Here is a 16,245-nt window from a genome sequence, read left to right as displayed (position 1 = left end):
ATCATGGATTATTTTGTTAGAGTATTTAGTTCCTAGAACATAAAGAATTTTAAATATTATTTTAGTACCTGGTTTAAAAATACCCAGGACTTATATCAAAAGTTACGCTTTCAATAGGGGAAGAGAAACAGTAACGACTTTTTTATTATGATTATTTAGCCAACGAGCCTCCCGTTTATAATAAATCCCCGAGGCGAGTGATTCGGTAAGCGGCGTTTCGACTCTCTAGACGGTGTCATCGCAGCGTCGTCATCGCTACGGTCCAATCCACAGGTGTCCGATCGTTTATAAGAGGACCTGGACTCACCTGTTCCGACTCAGACGTCGATCAGTTGTCGTCCAGTGAAGAAGATCGCACGGAGAGTGCGAGATCTAAAAACAAAAACTGGTCAGGAATCGAATCATAAACAAATCAAGTGAGTCGTGCTCACAGTGTTTCTGTATCTCTACTTGCTAACTGAGAACTCGTTGGAACTCTCTGTCTATAGATAGACCTCTCCCGGCGATCTCAACAATATAACATTGATAGTTTTGCCAATTTGTTGCGCAGTTTTGGTTCCGTATTGGGAAGTGTATGTGGTGTGTGGTACAAAGTGTTCAATTTTAGTCCGCTTTATCAGCGTGATTTAAATGATGTTGTATAGTAGCTCGCATTGAAACAGTTCGGTGATCATCAAAGTCAGGGGCGAAACAACAAAACACGTTCGTTCATCGGGAGTGCTCCTCAGACGAGTTCCTTTGTCTTAACAGAGCCGTGCAAAAAGTTGTTAATTATTAATATTTTATATACTCAAGAAAAAAATAAGAAAATTGTTAATCATCTTTAAGACCGGTTGCTCGGCCTTAAAGTCATTCAATTAGAACACCCCAATTGTTGAAAACAAAAAGTCCCCGCTCTAATGGCAACTTGAAAAACTTCTGTAAAAATCAACAAAAAAATCAGATTGGAATATAAATGGCGCACCAAAAATATACAGATGGCAGGCAAAGAGGGAAAAACAAAATAAAATAATGAAACAAAACATTCAATATCAATTTCTAAACGCCGAACAAATTAGTGAGAACCGGTTCGTTCGTCTCTTTTTCTCTTTGGGCAGCCGAACAAACGAATTGAGTCAATAATATACATAGTCATATGGAGATCCATTAATTTACATTTCGGGGATTTCTGTTTTCGATACGGCTGGCCAGGCCTTCCTCCCTCTAACCGGCCCCGTGATTTCTTTTCGCCAATTCATTATGGAAAAATCGTGTAAGGGCAATTAGTTGTGGGCCGGGTCAGAATTATAAATATGAAATGCTTGTAATTGCGGACTATGGGGTGTAAGCTTCGTGGCTCGAAAGGGCGGGGGATGCAGTGAAGCCAATGACCCTCGGTTAGGCATCCAAGAATCGATTACTGGGAGTGCATCCCCCTAACCCTGCACAGATTACCGGCTTATGCAAGCGGATTTATGGATTCTGCCCTGGGGCTGCTAATGACAATGGGTGTGAAAGTATCAGTATCGGGGAACAATGAGCCAGCAAGTCCCAGTCATTAGCAGATGCTACTGGGCGAACTTCAGATCTTATCTTACATAAGACTAAGTCATCTTGCCATCTATATGCGAGTAAATCCGTTTCCGCTTTAGTCTTACACACACAAAATAAATAGGGCCTAAAACATGCATCGTTGGTCCCAAACAAGTTCTATTTACAAAACTTTTCAAACCAGTTCTCAATGAATTCTTTGTTTTATTTTTTACTTCCCCAGCTAAAACTTCAAACCAATTTTGCAGATGCCAGTTAAATAAGATGTGGAAATTTCTGCTTATTTGTGTGGTGATGAGTGCCCTAAATCAAGAATCGTCGGGGGGTAAGTAAGCCCATAAATATATCTCTTCCGGAAATATAAAAAAATACTTAAATTTAATGTTGAATAAACATATTATAGAATATGTTTAAGCTTTGCTGAATATATATGAAAAGATTAGGGTTTCTAAAATGTTTTTTAATTTCAAAATTTATAAAATTTCGGAAATGCAGACGACACAAATTTTATAAGGATAATCTAGAATATTATTAGTATTAGAGATATATATATGTATATGTATAAACGAGTTTTTTAAAATAAATTTTTGTAAAAAACTAATAAGAAACTAAAGTTAGTTAAAATTCTTTTCAGACTGTGGTGCAAGTACTTATTAATATTTTTTCCATTTTAGCTGGATCTTCCCGAAAACGTCGCGGCTACGCAGGAGGTTACGCGGGTGGATTTGCCAGCAGTGGAGGAGGAGCCGGTGGCTATACGGGATCTTATAACAGCGGTGGGGGAGGCGTTGGACATAGCAGCTATGTGGGATCTGGTGGCGGAGGTGGTGGCTACTACGACTACGATGACTATGGTGGCAGCTCGCCCAACTTTGGCATCATCGATCCGTATCTATTCCATCAGCAGCTGACGAACCACATCCTGGCCCAGAACTATGCCAACCAACAGTGAGCATCGATCTTTTTCGGGGCGTTGGCTTGGGTTCTTGGGTAGTCATATGGTGGGCTAAGGGTTAATTTAACGCTTGAATCTATCTATACTTGTAGAGCTATAACGGGATTGGCCACGGCTGGCAATGCTTATGCATCTGCGGATGCTTCTCTAACCGACGACAACGATATGTAATTACCACTAGCTAGTTCTTAACTAATCCCAATACGAACACACAGGTTTTTTTGCTACGATACTTAATATTTTATTTTTTGCAGTCGTATCCAGCAGCAGATCGCCGCCCAGCAGGCCTATCATGATAATCTAGTGCGCCAGAATCGCTATAGAGGAGGTTCGAGTTCAGCATCAGGATCAACATCAGGATCAGGATCAGGCACTGGTTCCTATAACTCACATCGATATGCACCCAGCTATGCCTCCGCCTCGGGTTCTATCGGACCCAATGGCTATCGCCAGACGGCCTTTATTAACCCACCCAATCCGGTAAGGAATATACTCATTTTGATCATAAACATTTTTTAAGACCATAATAAGTAATACGAAGTAATAGTCTTTGTGATTTTAGAATTTTAACAATTATAGCATCTACCTCTACCAAAAAAAATTTTTCCGGTCTTAGGAACCTTGGTAGTAACGCAGTAGAGCAAATAAATTGATTTAGAGTAAAGTTGATTTAATTTGACTATGAACTGTTCTAAAACAAAACATTTCAAACTTTATCAATCTTTATTTAAAAAAATGTATTAAAATTTAATTCAAATAACTAATTTTTTTTGATAATTTTGTTCAAATGGTTGACTGTCTAAGCGTAGTTTTATGAATTTTAAAATGCGAAAGGCTAAAATTGTGGTAATGATGTTTGACAGAATGTGTTAAATAAAATTGGCAAAATATTAAAAAATACTGAAAGTTGAAGATAATTAGAAGAAGGGAAAAATAAACATTGAACTGAATTTTTGGCCCGTTCCAAAGTCAATCCAAAAATCTGTTTTAAAGCTAATTTTTCCAATTAAAATTGTTCCAATGAAATCGGTGCACAGGATTTTGTTACTGAAAACCCTAATTATTAATATTAAAGTATATTTATAATTTTAATAGATAAAATGTCCGAATGAACTAATAAACTAAACAAAATTCGTCATCTACAGGCCTCTCCCAACATCGTGAATCGCTTTGGTGGCGGAAGCGGAAGCGGAAGTGGCGGCGGCGGCTCCTCGTACTCCAGTTCCAGCAGCTCCGGAGGAGGCAGTGGCGGCGGCGGTGGTGGCTACAAGGGGGTTTCGGTGTCTTCCTTCAGCCATAGCAACGGAGATGGAACCAGTCGACGGGGAGCCCAGACCACGGTCAACGACAACGGAAAGGTCACCACGTACTCGGTGCACTCTTAGGAAGATCGACGGAACTCCCTTTTCCGACACCTTTTGTGGGCTAGGCTAACATCTACTCCCATTTAACAAAGCTTACCGAACCGAATTAATAAGTATACAAAAATATATAAATATACGTGTATTTTATTATATATTCACAAACTTTCTTATCAATGGGATTTCTAGTGGGTTTATAACAAAAAGCTTTCTTTAATTAGAAAGTTTTTTCTCTCTCTCTTACTCGCATAGACTTAAAAATATGCAAAACTTGTACATTGACCTTGATTTTGACGTTGCCTATGTGGCATAAAATTATTGTATTTGATTAGGTACGAATATAAATAAACCTAGTATACGTAATCAGTACATGAATTGTCTTAAAGGTTATTTGTATTTGTTTTGATTCAATGTTTTCTTTTTTTTCTGGACGGATGAGCGTATCAAAGGTGACCGGAAATGATCTATCTTATCACATTTGATTCAATATAAAATGGCTAAACTTCAAGATCGTATTCTTTATTCGAGGTTGAGTGTAACGGGAGCCGAGATCTGAAAGTTAGTGAGGCAGCTGTTTAAAAAGTGAATTAAACTTCTTATTGTTTGTTGAAAAAAATGTTTAAAAAATATATTATCAAACTGATTACATCGAAAATATTATTAAATCAGTTTTTTATGCTAAAAGTGGTACTACAATAGATCCATCGATCGATTATTTATTTATTAATTTATCTAAAGCTAACAATTAGTGTTATATTAAGAGAAAAGAGTGGGATCGATCGATTAGACTACATCACTTCTTCGAAGTTTTGTAAAATTCATAAGACGCAGTATTTGTAACAAACAAATAATGACCAGACTGTTGTTAAAACTAGCTAGTTTTGTAAATACGTCGGAAAGCGAAATTATTACTTCCTGAATACGTTTTAGAGCTCAAGGTTTTTTATATATTCGTTTACCTTGTTCGCAATTGATTCTAAGTTCAAAGTGAGCTCATTACCATTGTCTTCCACCTATAAGCTTATTTGTATATATATGTAATCGGAAAAGTGATAATGCTGTTGTTCATGGCAACAAAATATATGGCAGTTCTTGAGCAAGGCTCCGCCGATCATAAAAAATGAATTTAAAATATTATATATAGGGCGATGATGTCGCAAGTAACTTTCATCACCCGGCTTTCTGCACCAATTCCGAGCTTCAATCCGTCGTACTATCAGTGTCAACCTCTCTAGGTCAAAATCTTGAACTGATTCAAGTCTGAGTTTTACATTTGTATATGTATATCACCTTATCACCATCGAAGTCTGAGCCTTTAAAGCGGAGCTCCACTCGCTCGATTGCATTAGTACAATTCAAATCGTGAGCGTCGAACGTGTTTTCCGGAAAGTTAACAAAAAATTACCAAAATGAATAAAATTCTGATTTTGGCCCTTTGCCTGGGCGTGGTCTGTGCAGGTAGTGAAATTTTTTACAAAATCAAATAATCCTGAAAATTACATATAGGATGTAAATAGTGCTCTTTAGATCCTGTTTATGTGGTCCATGATTTTGGAGGCTGCTTATCAGTTCCGGTGAACCCGAGTGTCGTCAGCGGCTCACGGGTTTTTTCTCAATGAAATATGTACACAACGTTATTGGAAAATTGTGTAGTTTTCAGAAAATGCAGCGCGTGTGGCGATAAGAGATTGTAAATCTTTAGGAGGGTATAATAATTTTTAATAAGGAAAACGTAATTTATTTTAAATAAGAAGGTGCCTAAGGATTGTACAGTTTTTTTTTCCTATAAAGTAAAATTGAAAAATAAAATTTTTGAATCAGTATTATTAATTTATAAAGCAAATTTGACCTATATTTATAAATTAATTATTTATTATATACAAGTACCTAACAAATTTTTCGTTCTTTTATTTACAGATTTCCAGGCTAGGTAAGTTGGCCTAAGAAATGCTCATTAATGATCTGAACTTATGGTCTGATTTCTATTATATCATTTTAATATTTGTTTAGACCTAAACGCGACAGTTTTCACTCTCGGTAAGTGCTTTGTGGCAAATGTTAAAGATCTTTCCTTTTTTTAACTACAAAAAATTGAAATTTCCCCATTGGCTGACTTGGCACTTTTAAATTTTAATAAAAATTTAATCGATTAGTTTAGACTGTACTTGGTTTGGCACTGGGTTAAAATCTTTCAAAATCAAAAGTAAAAGATGTAAAACCAAAGAAACAAATATACTTATTTGGTTTCCAATGATCTTGAGCTATTTTTGATTTTAGAGATTGCTTTTAATCGCAGTGTTAATGTTTTTATTTTTTGATGTACCTTAAGTAACTAAGTTAATTGCTTAAATCCTTAGCCACTACAATGCCCACCAGCAGGCGATTGAGCAGGCTCGTAAGAATTCCGGCTACGGAGGCAGCGCGGGAAGTGGTAGCTATGGAGGTGGCTACGGAGGAGCTTCTGGATCTGCCGATCTCTCCGGCAACTTGGAGAGCGCCTACGAATCTGTGGGTGCTACTGAGTCCGCCGAAGGTGCCAGCGCTGGTGGTCAGGCTGTTGAGTCCTTGGGTGGTGTTGACGGTGGTGCAGGCGTAGGAAGTGGTTCCTCCTTTGGCTCCGGTTTTGGTGCCCAGAGTGCTGGATCCTTTGGCTCCCAGAATGCTGCCTCCTTTGGAGCTCAGAACGCCGCCGCGTTTGGCGCCCAGAACGCCGCCTCCTTCGGCACCTCCTTCTCCAGCAACGCCGCCTTCCAGGCCAACTCCGCCGCCAACTTCGCCAGCACCGCCGCCCACCAGGTGGGCAGCAACGTGGAGTTCGCCGAGAACGCCAATGCCGGCCACAAGGTGGACTTCGGTGGTGTCAACACCGTCCAGACTGCTTCCCCCGCCGCCGAGTACTACAGCCACGAGAAGATTGTGACCACACCCCAGCAGGTGACCTACACCATTCCCGGTGGCGCCCAGCGTTACGTTCACCACGAGGAGCGAATTGTCGAGCAACCCACTCAGTTGCGTGTGGTCCAGGCTCCCGTCCAGAGCTCCCAGTACTACCACCGTAAGGTGACCACCACCTCCTCTGCACCCCAGTTGGTGCAGCCAGCCGCCAGTGCCCGTTTGGCCTACGGATCGAATGCCGCCTCCACTTTTGGCAGCAACTCTGCCTTCAACACCCAGTTCGGCAGCTCCTTTGGCCAGAGCTCGGCCCTTAACTCCGGTATCTCCTCGGGATTGGGCTTCCAGTCGAACAACCAACTGGGCCAGCTCCTCAGCCAGACCCATGAGACGGCCCGCCAGCAGGCGGCCTCCCAAGCAGCCTCTGCCAACGTGGTGCAGGCTGGAAGTGGCTACAATGCCGGATCTGCCGGATACAATGCCGCCCAAACTGCCTTCAATGGAGGATCTCATGCTGGTCTCAACTCCGGATACAACAGCGCCTTCAACTCAGGTTCCCAGTTTGGTTTCAACTCTGCCAGCTCCTTGAACTCTGCCAGTTCCCTGAACTCCGCCAGTGCCTTGAACGCCGGAAGCAGTGGCTCCCTGCTCAGTGGCTCCTTGTTGAGCGGAAGCCAAGGATCTCTGTTGGGCGGACAGGTTGGCGGACAGCAGAGCCTGCTTAGTGGATCCCTGTTGAGCGGCCAGCAGAACTTTGGACTTGGACTTGGACAGACCAGCGGACAGCAGCTGGCCGGAGCGGGCAACTTTGGAGCCGGATTCGGAGCCGGAGCTAGCGGTGCTGGCAGCAATTTCCAGACCAAGGAGTGGGAGAAGCAGTCCAAGTGGTCTTCCCAGAACTCGGTGAGTCGATCCGCCTTTACATCAAAAATATAATCTTATCTATAAAGATATTTAAAATTAAGTGTGAAATTTTTTTGAAAAATGTTTTCTAGAACTCCGATTTTTTAAAACAATCAGATTCTTTAATAATCTTACAAAGACTTTCAGTAAAAATGTATCAACATAATAGGTAAATGGTTCTTACCTATCGAATGTCAATTTGACCAACGAAATAGTTACTTTTCCAAGCAGTCAAAATATGCATTTACTTACTATTTTTTGAAAGTGTTACTATTAAATAGGAACCAAAGCAACAATAAAATAGACGTCCCTATTTTTAATAGTTGTTAACATTTTTTACTAATACGTAACTATCCGTATTGGTAAATTTAACTAATATGAAGGGGCGTTAACCATTATAGCTTTTATTTTTAGTCAAAGAATTATAAATATTCATACCCTTATTTTTGAACTCAAAGTAATTAAATCTTTCCTCATTTCTCAGTTCGATTCCAATGGCCACGTGAGCAACTACAAGGATCTGGCCACCGGCGAGAGGGAGAACGTCAACATCAACGGAAAGCAGTACGGCTACCATGCGGCCACCGCCTCCGTCGACGACAACGGCAAGTTCGGCACCCACAGTGTTCACTCGTAAACGGCGACACCGAGCTCCATCCAAAACCAGAAACCTTTCGTGTTCTTATGGAGTTGACTACACAACTTCAGAAGTTTTTTGTAAATCAATGTGAATGTTAAATGATTTGTTTGTAAGTCACCCGCTGTGAGTAAAAGCAATGATGTCAAAATAAAAAAAAATACAACGACAGTTTTATTTAAAAAGTTAGGGAATTTGAAGAATTTAATTAGGGTGTAGGACTGTTCCTCAGGAGAAGGGTCTCTCCAGCTTGCCATCTACCACCTGTACTACCCCACTGTTGATTACACTCTTGTGAAGATCCACCGGATCCCTTCCCGCTTTGCTATCCCGACGCCGCCTAAAATCCGCGGATGACATGCAATAGCAGGGTTTCCAACTGGGTCGTCGATAGATCTGTCCCTGTTCCTGTGGCACCCGTTCCGTGGTCCAAACTGGTACATAGTGCGTCCAGGTCTCTCCGTTTCTGTAGATGCTGCCTGCATCGGAATTCCCACCAGTGTACACGTTCTCGGGATAGTACTGCGGATAGTATTCACCGCGATTGGATCCCTGGTAGCCACCACGATTGGAGGATCCCTGGTAGCCACGCTGCTCGCCGGAGAAGTTGGGATTCCACTGGGATTTCGGGTCATAGGGCTTACGGGCCTTGTGCTTTGAGTCGCTGCCGCCACGACCCTTGTAAATGGGCACACTGGCGTCCTCTGCTTGGAAATTTGATAATAATAATATTTATAATATGATAATATAATAATAATAATACGGTACTATTATTGAGCAGATAAGTATGGATATAATAAGTAGTACTTTTGATAGTCAGAGAAGTATAAATTACAACAAGTAACTCTTATAACTATAATAATAAATGAATGCAAGTCTGTGGATCTGATAACTAAAATCCAACTAACACGTTCTTTATATGCTATAGCCTTTTCCTTAAGACTAATATTTACTTTATATTTAATAGCCTTTACTTTTTTGATAACTTCCTTTTGGTTCCAATTATTTGTATATCTTTTTTGTGCTACTCTGTTTTGATAAAAGGTTAATACATTTTAAATTAACCTTTAAGCTAAGATTAATTTCCCTGGTCACCAAATTAAATTGCTACTGCTCTGACCCCTTATTTGAATTGGTGCAACAGGGAAAGTGAATTGAAAGGGGATTTCGGTGGCTACTCACCCTTGTCGCCCTGCTGCTGAGCGGAGCTTGTTTCATTCCCATCCGAATCGGAGGTTATTTCGAACGTGATGTCCGTGTGGATGCCCACACGCTTCTTGTGCTTGCCCAAATCCGTAATTTCAACGCTCTCCTTGGACTCTGTATTTATTTTGGTTCATTTTCGGGGTTGCCGAAGGGTATGGAATCGAATTCGTTAGTTTTTTGGTGCTTTGCATTTCGCAGTCGGGGTGTGAGGGAATTTAATTACCTTTCGTTTGCTGCTGTCCATCGCCCGTATCGACGGTGACCCGGACTCCATGGATCTTGGGTCGATTTCCCCCGCTGGATGTTCCGCTGCCGCTGGTGGTGGTGCCCCCTCCAGAACCTCCTCCTCCTCCTCCTCCACCACCACCCAGATTTCGTCCCGTTCCAGGGTCGTAGCTCCCATTTCCAGCTCCCGACTGACCGGATAAGCCCGTCTGATTGTTGCTGCCATCGCTCTCATCGAAATCCAACTTGGAGGACACTTTACTCGCCTGACCTGGTTGCCAACGCCATCATCGTTGTTTGTTTTCGGTTTAGCATGGAAATTAGATTTACCAGAAATTTAATTAAAGTTATGCAAACACAAGTGGACCCCATCTCCGCCACCATCATCTCCATCCTGGACTTTAATCGGACGAATTGGAGCGTGTTCGTGGTGGTCCGTGGCATATAAGTGATGCAATTAGCACACGCTGACTTATTTATGGATATGCACCACGCTCTCCGGCGATCCAACCGACCGAACTAATCTGAAACTTGAGCTGCTCCTGGCCGATTTCAGGTTGCACTTGAATATGCACGGCCACAGCCACAATTATGGGATTAGTCTCAATCAGAATCGGATTTCGCTGGGGGAGTACCAATTAGACTAACAAATAGGGGGCAAAGGGGTCAGCGAGTCTTCGGGGTGCGGGTCTTCGGGGGCCCAAGGGCTTTGCCCAGCTGACAATCTAGAGCTTCCAATTACTATCGATTGTTTAGTTAATTCTGCGGTAATCCCTCAAGAGATTTGAGCACTTTTGGTTCGATTTTTGGAAATGTGATTTAAATCAAATAAATAGAGCATCGCAAAGTGATTTTACATTTAATTAAAATTGTATTAAGAAGTTTAATGAAAATCAAATCGTTTTATTTGAATTCTAAATTGAAATCCCCATCAACGAATTATTTTTAAAATTTAATATTGCCTTTAGTTAAACTACAAATTGTTTTTTCTCTAAATATTTTTTTGGGTATTGTTTGTTATTTGGCAAAAAAAATACTTGTTAGCCTAATTGCTTTGCCTACAAACTCATCCCCGGAGATCTGATTAGATTGTTTGATTTCGTGGTTTCCAAACCACTGGAATTTCCCTTCAATTGGCTGACACGAAACCCCATCTATTCCCCAAAAATCCAGCTGACTCATGGAGGAACTTCTTTCGACCGCCGCGTGATTGATTGCCGACCAATTACTCTGAACAACCTTGGACACAGTGATGAGTTAGCAGCAGGCCACCAAGAAATAATAGCAATAGGTGGGCGGTGAAAGAGCTCTTTGTTGACAGCATCTTGCCGCGGAGAATCAAGTGCTCTAATGGGTATATGGGTATTTCCTTAGGAGTTTCTCGAAAATAAATCTACGTAGAACGGAGCGCGTCTCGTGTGCACACTTGAAAACCGCCGACTAGCAACTAAGCGAGGCAAAACAAAACAACCAAGCTGATTTCAAATATCAACGGAGATTCATTAAAATTAACTGGCAAAGCTGGAGAGCAGAAAAAAGTTGCTTTTGTTTTTAAATTTACTTAAGTTTTAGTTACTGTTGATGTTTTTGCACAGCAACAAAAAATGTGTGGCAAATTTATAATAAATTGGATTTAATCATTTTATAATGTTGATTAATTATACCCGTTACTCGTAGAGTAAAAGGGTATACTAGATTCGTCGGAAAGTATGTAACAGGCAGAAGGAAGCGTTTCCGACCCCACAAAGTATATATATTCTTGATCAGGATCACTAGCCGAGTCGATCTAGCCATGTCCGTCTGTCCGTCTGTCCGTCTGTCTGTCCGTCCGGATGAACGCTGAGATCTCGGAAACTATGGGAGCTAGGCTATTGAGATTTGGCGTGCAGATTCCTGAGCTTCTTACGCAGCGCAAGTTTGTTTCGGCACAGTGCCACGCCCACTCTAACGCCCACAAACCGCCCAAAACTGTGGCTCCTACAGTTTTGATGCTAGAATAAAAATTTTAACTGAAATGTATTGTTCTCATCAATACCTATCGATTGACCCAAAAAAAAGTTTGCCACGCCCACTTTAACGCCCACAAACCGCGAAAACCTGTGACGCCCACAATTTTCATGCTAGATAAAAAATTTTAACTGAAATGTATTGGTCTCGTCGATACCTATCGATTGATCCAAAAATCCAACTCTAACGCCCATAACGCTTAAATCTGTATACCGCCGGTAGGTGGCGCATTTTAATCTCGCTTTGCTGCTTGCATATCTCCATATAGCTGAGTAACGGGTATCTGATAGTCGAGGTACTCGACTATAGCTCGACTATTTTCTATCTAGCATCAAAACTGTAGGAGTTACAGTTTTGGGCGGTTTGTGGGCGTTAGAGTGGGCGTGGCAGTCTACTGAAACAAACTTGCGCTGCGTAAAAGCTCAGGAATCTGTACGCCAAATCTCAATAGCCTAGCTCTCATAGTTTCCGAGATCTCAGCGTTCATCCGGACGGACAGACAGACGGACAGACGGTCAGACGGACAGACGGACAGACGGACAGACGGACAGACGGACAGACGGACAGACGGACATGGCTAGATCGACTCGGCTAGTGATCCTGATCAAGAATATATATACTTTATGGGGTCGGAAACGCTTCCTTCTGCCTGTTACATACTTTCCGACGAATCTAGTATACCCTTTTACTCTACGAGTAACGGGTATAAATACCAACAGACTAAAAGTATCAAAACTGGAAATAAATATTTATGTTTCTGAATATATCTTTGAGGTTCTTATTAGCTTTAGTTATAAGGACTTGTGGCTAAATATAAGGATCCAACGTAGGAATTTATCGATGTACCTCTACAATATATAACATCAACTCATATAGGGGTTATAATTCGATTTTTCTGATTTCATTTTACATTTTTAATTTTTTCTCTCAGTGTGCTTCTGTTGTTGACGGCTTGTTAGAGCTTTGCGGATAAGATCTTGACTGGGCCGAAGTGAGTTGTTGCTGCTGCTTCGAATGCACTCGTGGGTGGGGCCTGTAGCTTCTGAGTGTTATGCGTAGATCAAACCCCGTACCCCTGTTCCAGTAATTGAACCTAATCGGTTGGCTAGCATCTTTAGTGATTGTTTCGATGTAGTTTCCGTTGTATCTTGGAGATTCCATTGTATCGAGCTGGCGCTTTTTGTTCTCCATTCTGTGTTTTGTTTTGGGCTTTTTCATAATGCTCTCATCGTTAATCATGGGACGTCGAGCGCTTCTCTATGGCCAGTTGGCAATTATATTCTGCGGCAATTTTGACAGCCACCAAGCGATTATCGTCATTAGCCGCTTAGAAAAACGAATACGAAGTTCATCGCGTCTCAAGTTCAAGTTGGCTCTGAAAATAAATTGCGTTGTATTCGCAGGTTTATTGAGATATTCTTTTTTTGGGGGACCTTTCTTATTGGTATTTCCTTGGTCCCTGCATTGTTTTTCCTCCCCTAAGCCCATTGGTGGTGCACTAATGAAGCATTTTCTCATTTGTCAAGCAACGCCCCCGAATCAACCACTTCCTCAAGAAGGGGAAATTGCATTAGATGTATCTAGATCTCCCCATAACCGCACATGTCGGAATAATAATGTCGGACCAAACAAATGTATAAGCCATAAATTCCAACCCCACATCATCGGACAAGAGTGGGTCCAAGGCAATTAATTAGCAATTGCATTTGGCGCTGTCATTACGTGTGATAATTAAAAGGACTCCCGGCTTGCCAACGTATGCGGCCAAAGAAAACGAAAGAATTCCTGCAAATGTATGGCCATAAATTGTATGGCCCGGCTAACAGAGATCCTGACCCGTCTGCAAATGCACTTTAATCTCGAATTTATCAAGCGTAATAGTTTTGCCCCATCCTGCGGTGGGGTCGCTCGGAAAGGCTTTTGTAATCTCAGGGATTAGAGGGGCATACATGTGGACACGTGGGGAAAGGCACATATCAGGAAAATGTGGGTGGGTTCGGACAGTGGGTTGGCCCGAAACCATTAAACAGATGGATTTCGTTGTCAACCTTTTATTGCAAGGTATGAGTGGTCTAGATACTAGAAATGCTCAAGGGTATATTGTTTTCAAATGAATTGATTAATGCTTTAAATATGTCAAAGTGATTAATGGCCATTTAAACGTAGATTACTAAAACACAATTCCTGAAGAACACCTTGAATTGATATAAAATATTAATATTAAATTTAATTCTGAGCTACTGTACTGAATATAAAAACAATTAGGTGTATATACCAAAGAATCAGTTTTGATATCCTTAAAGAGAAAAATAAATAGGAATATAAAAAACCCATTTTGAACCCAGAAAAAGGATAATGAAGAAATAGGTATGGCTTAATTTCATAAGAATAATTACCAAACGTATTAGAAATCATATAAAAACTTTTTTATTACTAAACTGTAGGTACCTAATATTTCATCAGTTGTAAACTTCTTTAAAATTATATCTATTATTTTTATATTATTAATTTCCTATCTTTAAATTATATTTTCTTGTAATTTGTAATTGATTTGAAGATAATAGGTTAAGTATATTCTTAGTCGTTCCCAACAGCAAGTAACTCATAAGTATCTAGTCGTCTTAATATTGTTCTGTAATCGTTCTGACTGGTTTAATACGATGTTTGTTGGCTCCATCTCGGTGGGTCCAAGCCAAATCCATGCTCCAAGAATCAGTTCCCCATTTGGTATCTGCTCTCGACCGGCTGACTGACAACTTCTTGGCCATGCTGTTGTGCGTTGTTGTGTGGTGGCCGGCGATTTGCATAAAGTTTTGCATTTGCTTACATCAACTTAATTTTCATTGTTTCTATGCATTTGTGCTGCACTGGACGGACGGAGGAGAAGTTCAAGTGCGTTTCCAGCGAGTTGCTTGCATAATTCTATGGGCCCTTCAAGACCAGAAAAACTTTTACACTCGAATATCTGGGCGAGAGTGGGCCTGATGCTCCACAATCCCATTTGGACAAAAGGCATACTTTCGGGCTGCTCTGTGAATGAAAATTGGATTTTTGATATACTAACTTTGATAATTTTCGGGGGAATCCAAGCGAAGTGGTGTGTTTGTGTGTGTGTTTGACTTGACCACAGTAGATTCTTTGCCCATAAATGTTAATTACACAAAATAAACGCATATAATGGCCGGCAGAAGGCCGAGCGAACACCTATCTAACAGATGCAGATACAAAGATACAACATGTTTGTCTAACCAAAGACAATTACTATTGTTTCGAGGTACCGGACAAGGACCGGTTTTGCAAACAATTAAACTGGCAAAATCAAAATCGAAATTTACTAATTTATGCGTCTAGCTGCCATTTGCAGTTTATACAATATTACAGCCATTTCTCTTTCCATATCTTATGTTCCAGGCCCGAATAAATTGCACCGTTTCAGGGGGCCATCCTTGAACTAATGAAATAATGGGCCAGCCGAATTAAATTATGGCCAAAGGAGTCCCAAAGGATTTTGGACGCAGGACGCAGGACAATGACTAAATTTGCACCCACCCGGCTACCGAAATTTTTTGATTGCATTGTTGCCGTTTGATTTGCAACCACTCGAGGAAAGGCCACCACCCCAGCGAAGGGCAATTCGACACCTTGCTGAACCATCAGCCACCCAGACACCCCTCATCCCCTGCGATCCCAGCGATCCACATCCACTTCCACTTCCGCATCCGCACTTCCGACCCTCATTGACTATTCACACCCATGTATTTCTATATAGCGGCGTATTATTATTATTTTTTCTTCTCTTCTGGCTGTATATAAAATTTTTATTATTTGCTCGTTTACGGCTTTAGCATTTCGGGGTTTCCCCCACTCTGGTTTTCGCTTTCGCCGTCTGCCTGGGTTTATCGTTTCTCGTGTAGTGCAAAATTATCACAAAACGCATTGAATTTGCTTTTATTGTTGGCGGGTGTCGGCTGCCTTTGGTCGCTTTCGCTTCCAAGTGGAAATCATTTTCCACCCCCTCTTCATCATCCTCCTTTCTCTAACCCACAATATTTGCCTGCACTCGAAAAAAATGGGAAAATCCATTAACATAATATCTTCTAGGTATACCCCTTAAAAATAAGAGTTCTAAAAGCTATAAAATTCTAGAAGCTTGAAAAAGAAAAGCTTCTGGGTGAGGTTCGTTGGTTAAGATTTTAGAATTAAGAAGTCAGTCTTTTTCGGATTGAAGCCGCTATCGGTCACTTAAAGAAATATAGAAAGTAAAAGTGTCTTGATGTAACAGTGAGTTAAGTGAATTAAAGTCTAACACCAATAAAATAAAAATAAAAAATTAATTTTTTTTTAATCAACAACTAATTATATAATTAATTTGTATTTATTGAGATATTTATAGATATTACAATTTAAACGACATATTTTCTCTTAGCAAAAATATTTTTTCAGTCTGTACATAATTTTTCTTAGAAATATTCTTACAACTTTCTTAATCAATTTCATCAAGATATTTCTTAGTAGATATTTTCTATTAA

At 40.7% G+C, this 16,245-nt stretch overlaps 3 protein-coding genes across 7 annotated transcripts; 2 read left to right on the top strand and 1 right to left on the bottom strand.

Moving 5' to 3' along the window:
• The first annotated feature begins 261 nt into the window (after positions 1–261).
• Positions 262–4,003, top strand: LOC108005130 (keratin, type I cytoskeletal 9). 4 transcript variants are annotated; one of them, XM_017068313.4, is made up of 6 exons: positions 262–416; positions 1,754–1,855; positions 2,205–2,478; positions 2,578–2,652; positions 2,740–2,965; positions 3,631–4,003. In XM_017068313.4, the coding sequence occupies exons 2-6, from the start codon at positions 1,795–1,797 to the stop codon at positions 3,868–3,870; spliced, it is 876 nt and encodes a 291-aa protein (XP_016923802.3). In that variant the 5' UTR covers positions 262–416; positions 1,754–1,794; the 3' UTR covers positions 3,871–4,003. The 4 variants fall into 4 exon arrangements, with proteins under 4 accessions (XP_016923802.3, XP_016923810.3, XP_070852670.1 ...); XM_017068321.4 differs by having other exon boundaries at positions 297–416; positions 1,779–1,855; XM_070996569.1 differs by lacking the exons at positions 262–416; positions 3,631–4,003 and adding an exon at positions 3,048–3,116.
• A 1,205-nt stretch (positions 4,004–5,208) lies between these two features.
• Positions 5,209–8,467, top strand: fon (fondue). Of its 2 annotated transcripts, XM_017089983.4 has the most exons (5): positions 5,209–5,304; positions 5,764–5,776; positions 5,857–5,883; positions 6,204–7,641; positions 8,126–8,467. In XM_017089983.4, exons 1-5 carry the CDS (start codon positions 5,256–5,258, stop codon positions 8,276–8,278), a joined length of 1,680 nt encoding a protein of 559 aa, XP_016945472.3. In that variant the 5' UTR covers positions 5,209–5,255; the 3' UTR covers positions 8,279–8,467. The 2 variants fall into 2 exon arrangements, with proteins under 2 accessions (XP_016945472.3, XP_016945473.3); XM_017089984.4 differs by lacking the exon at positions 5,857–5,883.
• On the bottom strand, positions 8,424–11,168 carry LOC108021320 (uncharacterized). The gene is made up of 4 exons (XM_017089986.4): positions 10,949–11,168; positions 9,708–9,980; positions 9,461–9,598; positions 8,424–8,982 (listed from the first exon to the last, which is right to left on the bottom strand). The coding sequence occupies exons 1-4, from the start codon at positions 11,031–11,033 to the stop codon at positions 8,507–8,509; spliced, it is 972 nt and encodes a 323-aa protein (XP_016945475.3). The 5' UTR covers positions 11,034–11,168; the 3' UTR covers positions 8,424–8,506.
• Between the last annotated feature and the right edge of the window lie 5,077 nt (positions 11,169–16,245).

Source organism: Drosophila suzukii, chromosome 2L (assembly GCF_043229965.1).
Source record: "Drosophila suzukii chromosome 2L, CBGP_Dsuzu_IsoJpt1.0, whole genome shotgun sequence".
NCBI classification, from domain to species: domain Eukaryota; kingdom Metazoa; phylum Arthropoda; class Insecta; order Diptera; family Drosophilidae; genus Drosophila; species Drosophila suzukii.
Note: the sequence above shows the minus strand (reverse complement) of the source record. Positions and strands in the feature narration are given on the sequence as shown.